At 41.2% G+C, this 13,542-nt stretch overlaps 1 protein-coding gene across 1 annotated transcript in view; it reads left to right on the forward strand.

Moving 5' to 3' along the window:
* Positions 1-13,542, forward strand: part of LOC139756055 (ubiquitin carboxyl-terminal hydrolase 19-like) — a 197,528-nt gene that overhangs the window by 107,784 nt on the left and 76,202 nt on the right. The window contains 2 exon segments of the mRNA XM_071675047.1: positions 2,844-3,083; positions 12,966-13,106. Of these exon segments, the coding sequence (XP_071531148.1) occupies positions 2,844-3,083; positions 12,966-13,106 (381 nt within the window).

Raw genomic sequence — 13,542 nt, forward strand, 5'->3', positions numbered from 1 at the left:
ACACCCTATATCTGCCACTCTATCATCAAACACATTCAACAAACCTTCAAAATACTCACTCCATCTCCTTCTCACATCACCACTACTTGTTATCACCTCCCCATTTGCGCCCTTCACTGAAGTTCCCATTTGCTCCCTTGTCTTACGCACTTTATTTACCTCCTTCCAGAACATCTTTTTATTCTCCCTAAAATTTAATGATACTCTCTCACCCCAACTCTCATTTGCCCTTTTTTTCACCTCTTGCACCTTTCTCTTGACCTCCTGTCTCTTTCTTTTATACGTCTCCCACTCAATTGCATTTTTTCCCTGCAAAAATCGTCCAAATGCCTCTCTCTTCTCTTTCACTAATACTCTTACTTCTTCATCCCACCACTCACTACCCTTTCTAATCAACCCACCTCCCACTCTTCTCATGCCACAAGCATCTTTTGCGCAAGCCATCACTGATTCCCCAAATACATCCCATTCCTCCCCCACTCCCCTTACTTCCATTGTTCTCACCTTTTTCCATTCTGTACTCAGTCTCTCCTGGTACTTCCTCACACAAGTCTCCTTCCCAAGCTCACTTACTCTCACCACCCTCTTCACCCCAACATTCACTCTTCTTTTCTGAAAACCCTTACAAATCTTCACCTTAGCCTCCACAAGATAATGATCAGACATCCCTCCAGTTGCACCTCTCAGCACATTAACATCCAAAAGTCTCTCTTTCGTGCGCCTGTCAATTAACACGTAATCCAATAACGCTCTCTGGCCATCTCTCCTACTTACATAAGTATACTTATGTATATCTCGCTTTTAAACCAGGTATTCCCAATCATCAGTCCTTTTTCAGCACATAAATCTACAAGCTCTTCACCATTTCCATTTACAACACTGAACACCCCATGTATACCAATTATTCCCTCAACTGCCACATTACTCACCTTTGCATTCAAATCACCCAACACTATAACCCGGTCTCGTGCATCAAAACCACTAACACACTCATTCAGCTTTTCCCAAAACACTTGCCTCTCATGATCTTTCTTCTCATGCCCAGGTGCATATGCACCAATAATCACCCATCTCTCTCCATCAACTTTCAGTTTTACCCATATTAATCGAGAATTTACTTTCTTACATTCTATCACATACTCCCACAACTCCTGTTTCAGGAGTAGTGCTACTCCTTCCCTTGCTCTTGTCCTCTCACTAACCCCTGACTTTACTCCCAAGACATTCCCAAACCACTCTTCCCCTTTACCCTTGAGCTTCGTTTCACTCAGAGCCAAAACATCCAGGTTCCTTTCCTCAAACATACTACCTATCTCTCCTTTTTTCAAATCTTGGTTACATCCACACACATTTAGGCACCCCAATCTGAGCCTTCGAGGAGGATGAGCACTCCCCGCATGACTCCTTCTTCTGTTTCCCATTTTAGAAAGTTAAAAAGTTAGAAGTTATATTGTTAAAATGTATTTCTTCCTGTATTTGTATCAAAGAACCTTTCTTTTACCTCAGTTCATATTACAACACCCCACTTCAGCCTTGCAATAACATCATTTCATCCCTGTAATGATATGGACATGATGGGCATAACCATATCCACTCAGTCTTTCTTAGAACCCCACTTAAGCGATATTACAATGTCTGTTTCCCAAAAGTCAGGGGTGTTGTACAGATACTGTATTAATTTTTCTTGTGCATAGCTATTTCATATCTGTAATGGTTTTATTCACTCAAGTATGGAGCACTGTTCATGCATCTGGGATAGCTAATCTCCCTCTTTGTTTGCCAGAGTGGACTGAAAAGCCTTTTGTATCATTAATTCTAATGGCATTACCTCGTCAACATTCTTTTCTGCTCACTGTAATGTTGCTGCTTTCTCTGTTATATAGGTGTTGTTTTGGCTGCTGTTCTCATGGCCTTTCTGCACATGTCCCTTTCCCCAAAGTGGGACACGAGGCATGTGCTTGGCTGTTGCTTTCCACAGCATCTGCGTGGAGACCAGTTACTCAAGGATTATTAGTATAATACCTCCTTCTTCCCTTGAATAGCTTAGCTGTGGTATTCTCTTCCTCCTTGCATTTGTTCATATTCCTATGACCTTCCATCTCTTAGAGCTCAAACGTGTAGAACCTTGATTAACTTGTATATTCTTTTTCTTTTATATTCTTCTTTCCTTTGATTTGGCCTCTGTTGGGGTATGTTTTTGTTATGCCATGTTGGTCATTGTAAAAGAGAGAGGGATTGGTACCATGAGAGAATCAATATGAGTCAGAGACTTTTCTGATGAGGATGCCAGAGCAATGATGTGAGATTGGATAGAACAGTATATTTTTTGTTTAGAAGTGGTTTGAGTAGAGTCAGTAGTTTCAGTGAATGAATTATCAAAATGAAAGATTCAGAAGCACTTATAAGAGGGTGGAAATTCGTTTTACTGTAATATTGAACTGTGGGCATGCGTTGAGGATGTGTATGTGTGTATTGCCAGGTAGGCTTTACATACTTAATCCATCATATATCATTGAGAATGTATACATTGCTCTGTATATATCATACTGAGACAAGAATGAATGAATTTGCAAAGTTTATGTATCTGTATATTACCATAGACTCCATTTCCATGTATAAACAGTGGATTAGGTGCATGTAGTTTCTCTCTCACATTTTTTTTTTCTTTTTAGATTGTCCATAATTTTTCTCTCTGCCCTCATTGTTCATTTCTTAACCAAGGCTAACACGTCCATTTTTGTGGCAAAGATGTTCATTCATAAGGCAGTGGAGACATACCTGATTGTCTTCAGACAATATGTTAGCTTCATCTCACCTAAGTTTTATTATTTTTATGATTTTAGGACTTGAATCGTATCAAGAAAAAACCATACATGGCAGAACCTCCTGATCTTGATGGTTGGCAAGACAAAAAGGCTGCAGATGAATCGTGGAAACTACATAAGATGCGCAATGACTCCATCATTGATGACCTCTTTAAGGGTCAGTTCAAATCAACCCTACGATGCCATGAATGCAATAAAGTATCAGTCAAGTTTGATGAATTTTGCTGTCTCTCTGTACCTATACCAAAAGACCAAAAGGTGGGTATTCTGCAACTTATTTAGTTTTAAATTACAACTGAATTTAAAGAGAATCAGTTGACTAAAGGCAGCTAGTTATCCAGGTATATACATCAAAATATTTTTTTAACTTTTGTATTCATATGTATGTCATGAATGCCATGATCTTGCCATATGTATGTCATGAATGCCATGGTTTTGCATGAATGTTCATCCCAGAATATTAATATTTTAGGTTAGGGGTTTTTCATACCTGCAAGTTATTCCTTAGAACTGCTGTCTTAGAAGCCTTTCCTGAAAAAAATTTTTTTTTTGCTTGGATGTCACAAAAGTGACAACAATATTATATGGGTGCAAGGCATGGGCTAATAAAAAGGGTTGTGTGGAGGTTGGTGGATGTAACGGAAATGAAATGTTTGAAGACAGTATTTATGATGGGAGGCAGTTCATTAAGTAATGACAGGGCAAGTGAGGTGTGGAAGTTAAAAGGGTGTGTTTGAGAGAGCAGAAGAGGGTGGGTTGAAATGGTTCAGACATATGGAGAGAATGAGTGAGGAAAGGTTGACAAAGAGGGTGCATGTGTCAGAAGTGGGGAACATGTAGCACTGGGAGACCATATTGGAGATGGTAGGATGAAGGGAATAAGTTTTTGAGCAATTCGGGCCTAAACATGCAGGAGAGTGAAAGGCATGCACAGAATAGTTTGATTTGAAAATGTGGTAAACTGGGGTCAATGAGCTGTTGGTGGACTGAACCAGGTAATTTGAAGCATCTTGAGCAAACTATGGAAAGGTCTGTGGGGTCAGGATGTGGATAGGTAGCTGTGGTTTTGGTGCATTACACATGATAGCTCATATGGATGTGAGTGGATGTGGCCTTTCTTTGCCTCTTTCCAGGTGGCAATGGGATGTGGGGGGGAAAAAAGAGAATGTACATGTTATTTTTTTCTTTTCCTTCATGAATTTGTGCTGTTTTTTGTGGGGCGAGGTGGTGTCAGGAATGAATGAAGGCAAGTATGAATGTGTATGTGTATATATGTTTATTTTATTTATTTATTTTGCTTTGTCGCTGTCTCCTGCGTTAGCGAGGTAGCACAAGGAAACAAACGAAAGAATGGCCCACCCCACCCACATGTACATGTATATACATACACGTCCACACACGCAAGTATACATATCTATACATCTCAACGTATACATATATATACACACACAGACATAAACATATATACACATGTACATAATTCATACTGTCTGCCTTTATTCATTCCCATCGCCACCCCGCCACACATGAAATAAAAACCCCCTCCCCCTCGTGTGTGAGGTAGTGCTAGGAAAAGACAACAAAGGCCACATTCGTTTACACTCAGTCTCTAGCTGTCATGTAATATGTATGTATATATGTGTGTATATTGATTAAATTACAACACTCCCCTCCTTGTATTTTGACTTTCTAAAAGGGGAAACAGAAGAAGGAGTCATGCGGGGAGTGCTCATCCTCCTTGAAGGCTCAGATTGGGGTGTCTAAATGTGTTTGGATGTAACCAGGATGAGAAAAAAGGAGAGATAGGTAGTATGTTTGTGGAAAGGAACCTGGATGTTTTGTCTCAGAGTGAAACGAAGCTCAAGAGTAAAGGGGAAGAGTGGTTTGGGAATGTCTTGGGAGTAAAGTCAGGGATTAGTGAGAGGACAAGAGCAAGGGAAGGAGTAGCACTACTCCTGAAACAGGGTTGGTGGGAGTATGTGATAGAGTGTAAGAAAGTAAACTCTAGATTGATATGCGTAAAACTGAAAGTTGATGGAGAGAGATGGGTGATTATTGGTGCATATGCACCTGGGCATGAGAAGAAAGATCATGAGAGGCAAGTGTTTTGGGAGCAGCTGAGTGAGTGTGTTAGTAGTTTTGATGCACGAGACCAGGTTATAGTGATGGGTGATTTGAATGCAAAGTGAGTAATGTGGCAATTGAGGGAATAATTAGTGTACATGTGATGTCCAGTGTTGTAAATGGAAATGGTGAAGAGCTTGTAGATTTATGTGCTGAAAAAGGACTGGTGATTGGGAATACCTGGTTTAGAAAGAGAGATACCTAAGTATACGTATGTAAGTAGGTGAGATGGCCAGAGAGCGTTATTGGATTACATGTTGATTGATAGGCACGTGAAAGAGAGACTTTTGGATGTTAATGTGTTGAGAGGTGCAACTGGAGGGATGTCTGATCATGGTCTTGTGGAGGCGAAGGTGAAGATTTGTAGAGGATTTCAGAAAAGAAGAGAGAATGTTGGGGTGAGGAGAGTGGTGAGAGTAAGTGAGCTTGGGAAGGAGACTTGTGTGAGGAAGTACCAGGAGAGACTGAGTACAGGATGGAAAAAGGTGAGAACAAAGGAGGTAAGGGGAGTGGGGGAGGAATGGGATGTATTTAGGGAAGCAGTGATGGCTTGCGCAAAAGATGCTTGTGGCATGAGAAGCGTGGGAGGTGGGCAGATTAGAAAGGGTAGTGAGTGGTGGGATGAAGAAGTAAGAGTATTAGTGAAAGAGAAGAGAGAGGCATTTGGATGATTTTTGCAGGGAAATGATGCAAATGAGTGGGAGATGTATAAAAGAAAGAGGCAGGAGGTCAAGAGAAAGGTGCAAGAGGTGAAAAAGAGGGCAAATGAGAGTTGGGGTGAGAGAATATCATTAAATTTTAGGGAGAATAAAAAGATGTTTTGAAAGGAGGTAAATAAAGTGCGTAAGACAAGGGAGCAAATGGGAACTTCAGTGAAGGGGGCTAATGGGGAGGTGATAAAAAGTAGTGGTGATGTGAGAAGTAGATGGAGTGAGTATTTTGAAGGTTTGTTGAATGTGTTTGATGATAGAGTGGCAGATATAGGGTGTTTTGGTTGAAGTGGTGTGCAAAGTGAGAGGGTTAGGGAGAATGATTTGGTAAACAGAGAAGAGGTAGTAAAAGCTTTGCGGAAGATGAAAGCCTGCAAGGCAGCGGGTTTAGATGGTATTGCAGTGGAATTTATTAAAAATGGGGGTGAGTGTATTGTTGACTGGTTGGTAAGGTTATTTAATGTATGAATGACTCATGGTAAGGTGCCTGAGGATTGGTGGAATGCTTGCATAGTGTCATTGTACAAAGGCAAAGGGGATAGAAATGAGTGCTCAAATTATAGAGGTATAAGTTTGTTGAGTATTCCTGGTAAATTATATGTGCACGAGTTAGCTCTAGGAAAAGACAACAAAGGCCACATTCGTTCACACTCAGTCTCTAGCTGTCATGTATAATGCACTGAAACCACAGCTCCCTTTTCCACATCCAGGCCCCACAGAACTTGCCATGGTTTATCCCAGACGCTTCACACACCCTGGTTCAATCCATTGACAGCACGTTGACCCTGGTATACCACATCATTCCAATTCACTCTATTCCTTGCATGCCTTTCACCCTCCTGCATGTTCAGGCCCTAATCACTCAAAATCATTTTCACTCATCCTTCCACCTCCAATTTGGTCTCCCACTTCTCATTCCCTCCACCTCTGACACATGTATCCTCTTGGTAAATCTTTCCTCACTCATTCTCTCCTTGTGACCAAACCATTTCAAAACACCCTCTTCTGCTCTCTCAACCACACTCTTTTTATTACCACACATCTCTCTTACCTTATTATTACTTACTCGATCAAACCACCTCACACCACATAACGTCCTCAAACATCTCATTTCCAGTATATCCACCCTCCTCCACACAACTCTATCTATAGCCCACGCCTTGCAACCATATAACATTGTTGGAACCACTATCCCTTCAAACATACCCATTTTTGCTTTCTGAGGTAATGTTCTCAACTTCCACACATTCTTCAGCACTCCCAGAACTTTTGCGCCCTCTCCCACCCTATGATTCACTTCTGCTTCCATGGTTCCATCCGCTGCCAAATCCACTCCCAGATATCTAAAACACTTCACTTCCTCCAGTTTTTCTCCATTCAAACTAGAATAAAAAGATGTTTTGGAAGGAGGTAAATAAAGTGCGTAAGACAAGGGAACAAATGGGAACATTAGTGAAGGGGGTAATGTGGAGGTGATAACAAGTAGTGATAACTGGGACTGTGGCAATCAAGTATGAAAATAGGAGAAAATCTGTATATCTGTATATTTATCTGTTAGGTATTTGGCTGCTATGTAGAAAGTAGGCTTCTGACAGCAACCACCAAGGATGATACTCCCATCCTGACTGAGGAGTGTTGAAGTGATGCACAGAACCATCTTACACTCTTCATGTCAAGATTGCTGGTCTTACTTTCTGTTTCATCAAAACAGGCCTGCCAGGTTAGTCCTGCCATCTTCATAAAGGCATCATACACATACTCAAACCTTGCTTATTTTCTTCTTATAATTACTCTTGGTAACTCCTGTCTGCTCAAACATTTTCCAGTATAACCATGATAGAATCCAACAAATATGTGGCCTGTAGTCTCTGATATCATGGGCTGCTAAGAAACTGAGTTTCCACCTGACTCTACTACCAGTGAGAGGGAGGGCTCAGACTGTAGCAGTACTGGCCTTTCCTTCAACTATCTAAACACCTGCCATGAGACTGTGGCATCCTCTCACCTGCAAGTTGAGATCCCCTACTTTGGGGATTTCAGTATTCACCATAGGAAATGGTTGAATTCCTCCTATATGGATTGTGGAGGGATTGAAGCCTGCATGCTCTCTATTCTCATTGATTAAGGGCAAATTATCGCCCACCTTATTCATCTTCCTGACTGCTGTGACCACTCTCCTAATATTATGGATCAGTTTTTCACCTTTAGTCCCTCCCCCTGTAACTTTACAATTTCACCCCCAGTTGGTTCCTCTGATTACTCTCTCATAAATGTATCTATTTCAAAGGCACAGCCCCCTTCAGCAGCCCCTTCTAAGCGTAGAAGCTGACTGGAACAACTTATGTAAATTCTGTACTGGCTTCTGTCCGTCTATCTACTTCTCTGATGTCTGTTCCAACCGGAATTCCCTCAAGGGGTGGCCTTGGCAATAGAGTCTCCATAATTGGAGAACTCCAGTGCAGAATTTTAGCCTTTAATGCCTCAACTGTAACAGGTCACTGCCAGAAGGTAACTCTAGCACAGTGTGTGCAGAGGCTCATACCTAATGTTCCTACTGACTACTATTACCAAATGCTTCTATTGTTTACTTCTACATTATGTTTCAACCTAATGCTCCTACCAAAATGTTTGTACCTACTGCTTCTATCAACTGCTCCTACCATTTTGCCCAAAGGCATTGCTAGCACATAATGCTTACCACAGGAAAATATAGAATTACGAATAATGTTCTGTGTGATATCAATGTCGTCAGTTCTTATGTACGACAAGGAGAGATTGTATGTTGGTGGACAGAATGCCAGTAGTCCACTTGTAGGTGAGGCAGAAAGGGAAGACAACCACCTAGGTCAGATGAGTGCAGCTTGACAACCACTGAAGTGCTGGCTTTGTGCAGCCATCACTCACCCTCATGATACCTAGGTGGGTAGCAGCGGTAATATACCTCCCTAGTCATTGGCTACTTACCAAATACTACTGACTTTCCTTTGGTAAATTACTGTCTCTCATGTGATGCTGTGTCTGTCTCCACCAAGTACACAGCCGAAGTTATTCTTCTGGAAATGGAAGCATATTTCCCTTTCTCCAATATGACCTCTTCTTCCAATACATGGTTCAAATATTTCCCTTTCTTCACGATGACCTCTTGTTCCAATCCTTGGTTCAATGCTCCTGTTCTAAGGCTGTTCAAGCAGTAGACCAGGCAAATTGGGCTTAGAAAAACTGTCCTTCCTTTGACTCCCATTCAGCTTTTATTACTGCCCGTAATCATTGCAATTATGTTATTCACATACACTTGTATATACATAAATGCCCACACACGCGCATATACATACCTATATATTTCAACGTATACATACATATACATACATAGACTTATACATATATACACATGTACATATTCATACTAGCAACCTTCATCCATTCCCGACGCCACCCCGCCACACATGAAATAGCACTCCCCTCCCCCTGTGCGTGTGCAAGGTAGTGCTAGGAAAAGACAACAAAGGCCACATTTGTTCACACTCAGTCTCTAGCTGTCATGTGTAATGCACCGAAACCACAGCTCCCTTTCCACATCCAGGCCCCACAAACCTTTCCATGGTTTACCCCAGGCGCTTCACATGCCCTGATTCAATCCATTTACAGCACGTTGATCCCAGTATACCACATTGTTCCAATTCACTCTATTCCTTGCATGCCTTTCACCCTCCTGTATGTTCAGGCCCTAATCACTCAAAATCTTTTTCACTCCATCTTTCTGCCTCCAATTTGGTCTCCCACTTCTCGTTCCCTCCATCTCTGACACATATGTCCTCTTTGTCAATCTTTCCTCTCTCATTCTCTCCATGTGACCAACACACCCTCAACACACCCTCTTCTGCTCTCTCAACCACACTCTTTTTATAAACACACATCTCCCTTACCCTTTCATTACTTACTTGATCAAACCACCTCACACCACATATTGTCCTCAAACATTTCATTGCCAACACAGCCATCCTTTTCCGCACAACCCTATCTATAGCCCACTCACAACCATATAACATTATTGGAACCACTATTCCTTCAAACTTACCCATTTTTGCTCTTCGAGATAATGTTCTCACAATCCACACCATCTTCTACGTTCCCAGAACCTTCGCCCCCTTCCCCACCCTGTGACTCACTTCCGCTTCCATGGTTCCATCTGCTGCTAAATCCACTCCCAGATATCTAAAACACTTTACTTCCTCCTGTTTTTCTCCATTCAAACTTACCTCCCAGTTAACTTGTCCCTCAACCCTACTGAACCTAATAACCTTGCCCTTATTCACATGGAAACATGCGTAGATGAATCCCATCCATAAGATGGATGACTGTTCTGAACCCTCTTAATTAACTTCCCATTGCTTCAGCATCTACCATTTCCAGTCTTTGAATCTCTCCTCAACACCTACATCCTTAGACACCTTTGATTCCCACAGTTTTGTCTTTGATCACCAGTATGGCTTCTGTAAGGCAAGATTTACTAGTGATATTCTTTCCTACCTTACCAATTTTTTTTGAGTCTTGTTTAGTTGCCTTGACATATCCAAAGCTTTTGACAGGGTGTGGCATCAGGCCCTTATCTTTGGGCACCCCTCTTTTGGCTTCCCTCCCTCACTTTGCTCTTTCATATCTAGCTTACTCTCTGGCCGATATATCTCTAGTCGTTGATGGATCAGCTTCCCTCCTTTCTTCATCAACAGCAGTGTCCCTTAAAGTAATGTCCTGCCCACTACACATTTTCTCCTTATTAATGATTTCTTCCACTAATAACAAGATGCACTCATATGTTGACAACTCAATACTACATTCAATTTTACTGCCTTTTCTCTCATGCAATCTGAATCTCATCTTAACAAAACTTCCTCAATAAACTCAACTTGGACAGGATATCTCAGTGGAATAGATGAAATCTAGTTAGTTTTAGTGCCACCAAGCCCCAGTTTCTTCCCATGTCTCTATTGAAACTCCTCACAACTCTGTCTCTCCTTTGATGGTTCTGTAATTACACCTTTTAACTCATTGAACATACTTGGTATTGCTATAACATCTAGTGTTTCTTAGAAACCCCACATTATAGAAATAACTAAGTCTGCTTCTAAGAAACTTGGTTTCCTGTTTAGATTTTGAAGTTTTTTTCTTTTGACCAGTTGCTTCATTTGAACAGAGGATTGATTCATTCTTGTATTGAGTACTGCTCTCACATCTGTGATGGTTCAAGCTCTGTATCTTTACCTGACAGAGTTGAGTCAAAAGCTGTCCAACTTATGAACTGTCCTAGGCTAACTTCAAAGCTTGACTTTCATGCTCTATGCCATAATGTTGGTTCACTTTTCCTCTTCCATAGTTATTGCTTTGGTTTTTACTCCTGAGATGTGGCTGCGTGTGTGCCCCCCGCCACTAGCTAGACCATGCAATACTCTTCAAGCTGCTGTGTTGCATAATTACTGTGTGGCCAATGGCAACTCAAGGGTGGGCCATGTTGATAGTTTCTTTCCCCACATTTCAAAGTTTTGGAACTCTTCACTCTCATGTCTTTCCTAATAATTATGACCTAGCAAATTTAAAAGACAGGTTTTTCACTTCCTCCACAATTTGTAAATACTTTTCCTTGTGTCTTCTTTTTCCCTTTCATAATCCTATAATCCTCTCTACATTTCAGTTAAGGCCCGGCCGTGACTGGAGCCTCCAACATGAAGAAGAAAAATCTAACTATATCTCTGATACCTATTCCCTGTGGGAGCTCCCATCAGAGGGATGATCTTGACAGATGATTCTCCACTAATCCCTGTCCTCACATGCTCCCTCACATACACCATTCCATGCATCCTTCCCCCTTCTCTTTCCCTCTGTTACTCTTTCATGCTATATCCTTACTTATTTCCCCATTAAAAGTAAGAGAGTCAAGGAAAGTGGTTTGATGAAGAGAAAAGAGGTTGTGAAATGCCTTGGACAAGGTGAAATGTAGCAAGGTGGCTGGATTGGATGGTATCACAGCTAGATTTCTTAAGGGGATGACTGGGAGTGCTGTGACATCAAATAACAACTAACTCATTTTCCAGGTCCCTCCTCCACTAAGGATTGTATACTTACACTTATCTCCAAAGCCCTTGCTTTTACATCCTTCACCACCCACTCCATTAACAAATTAAACAGCCTTGGAGACATCATGCTCCTTTGCCTCAGACTTACCCTCACCTGGAACCACTAATCTTCCTGTCTACTTATTCGCACACATGCCTAACTTTTGATATAAACTTTCCACAATTTCATGTAATTTTTAGTGGACCCCATATATTTGTAAGACCTAACACAAGCTGATGTCTGAGTTTGGGAGAGTTTGTGAAAGGAGAAACCTGGGAGTGAGTATGAGTAAAAGCAAAGTTATAGGGTTAATGGTAAAATGAGAAAGTTATGTGGAATGGGAGTTAAAATGAAAAGAACGTTGAGGAAGTGGAGTCTTTTAGATGCCTGGAAGCAGTTATATCAGTGATTGGAATGATAGGAGTTGAGTGTAGCCTTAGGTTAGGTGATGGGGCAAAGGTTTTGGGTACATTGAGGAATGTGTGGAAAGTGAAGTCATTGTCAATAAGAGCAGTGATGGGTATTGTTGATGGTATAGTATTCCTGATGGTGATATGTGGATGTGATGCATGAGCCCTAGACAAAAATGTTAGGATAGGGTGAATGTGTTGGAAGTGAATTGTTTGAGGACAGTATGTGGTTTAGAAAGGTTTGATTGAATAAGAAATAAGAGGTGTGTTAGTAAGAAGAGTATGTATGAGAGAGTCGTAGAGGATGTGCTGAAATAGTTTGGACATATGGAGAGGATTGGAAAGAACAAGGAAAAGGGGGAAACTAAGGAGGTGTAAGGATGGAGTGAAAGTTGCTTTGAAGGTCTGGGGCTTGAACATGCAGGGAGTTGTGAGGTGCGCATGGGATAGAGCAGATCTGACCGCTTTGGTTTACAGGGGATGATGTGGCACCAGTTGGCTGAACCTGGGCATGTGAAGTGGTTGGGGGAAACCATGGAAAAGTCTGTGGGGCTTAATTGTGGATAGGGGCCCCTGGTTTTGGTGTATTGTTCGTAATAGCTAGAAAGTGGATGTGAGCGATTGAGGCCATTTCTTTGTTTCTAGCACTATCTCTGACACAGGGAATGGCAGACATTTATGAAAAAAAATAGTTTCTGAAGAACACCGAATTAAACAGTTGTTTTAACTTAGTGCTGTCTTAGATACTGATGATGAGTGCAGTAAAGATTTCTCTTTTATGCCCTCAGGTAATTCAGGTGATTTTCTTCTGGAAAGATCCATACCAAAGACCGAAAAAGTTTTTCATCCGTGTCCTTGCAAATGCTGCAGTTGAAGAGCTAAAGGAAGAGTTGTGTGATCGAACAGGTGTTCAAGTATCATGTATACAGGTATTGCTCATTCAAAGGTTATTCATTAGCATATAAAAGCAAAGTGCATGTTTGGAACTTAAGAATGGTAATGAAAAATGTTTTGGAGGAATTGGATGGAAATATGAGCCATGCCTCAGGTTATGAAAATCAGTGGTGGGTTAAAAGGGTATCATAAAGAATAGTATTGTGAATGTCTGTTTACCTGCTGAGTATGACATTGTATAAGTTTACCTCCCTACTAAATATAGCATTGTTTTATCAGGAATGTTACTTTCTTTTGCTTAATACCAGCAGCATCATTGTCACACTATGTAAAGTGGAGTTTGTTGTTATATGTAATACATTTCAGGAGCATGTTGATATTTCCTTTGTGTGAGGTTAGTGATGATTGGGCTGTATTTGGAAGATCTTATGGAGAGACGTAGATGTAATGTGCAGTATGAAACAGAAGTGA

This window comes from Panulirus ornatus, chromosome 2 (assembly GCF_036320965.1).
Source record: "Panulirus ornatus isolate Po-2019 chromosome 2, ASM3632096v1, whole genome shotgun sequence".
In the NCBI taxonomy this organism is placed as follows: Eukaryota; Metazoa; Arthropoda; class Malacostraca; order Decapoda; family Palinuridae; genus Panulirus; species Panulirus ornatus.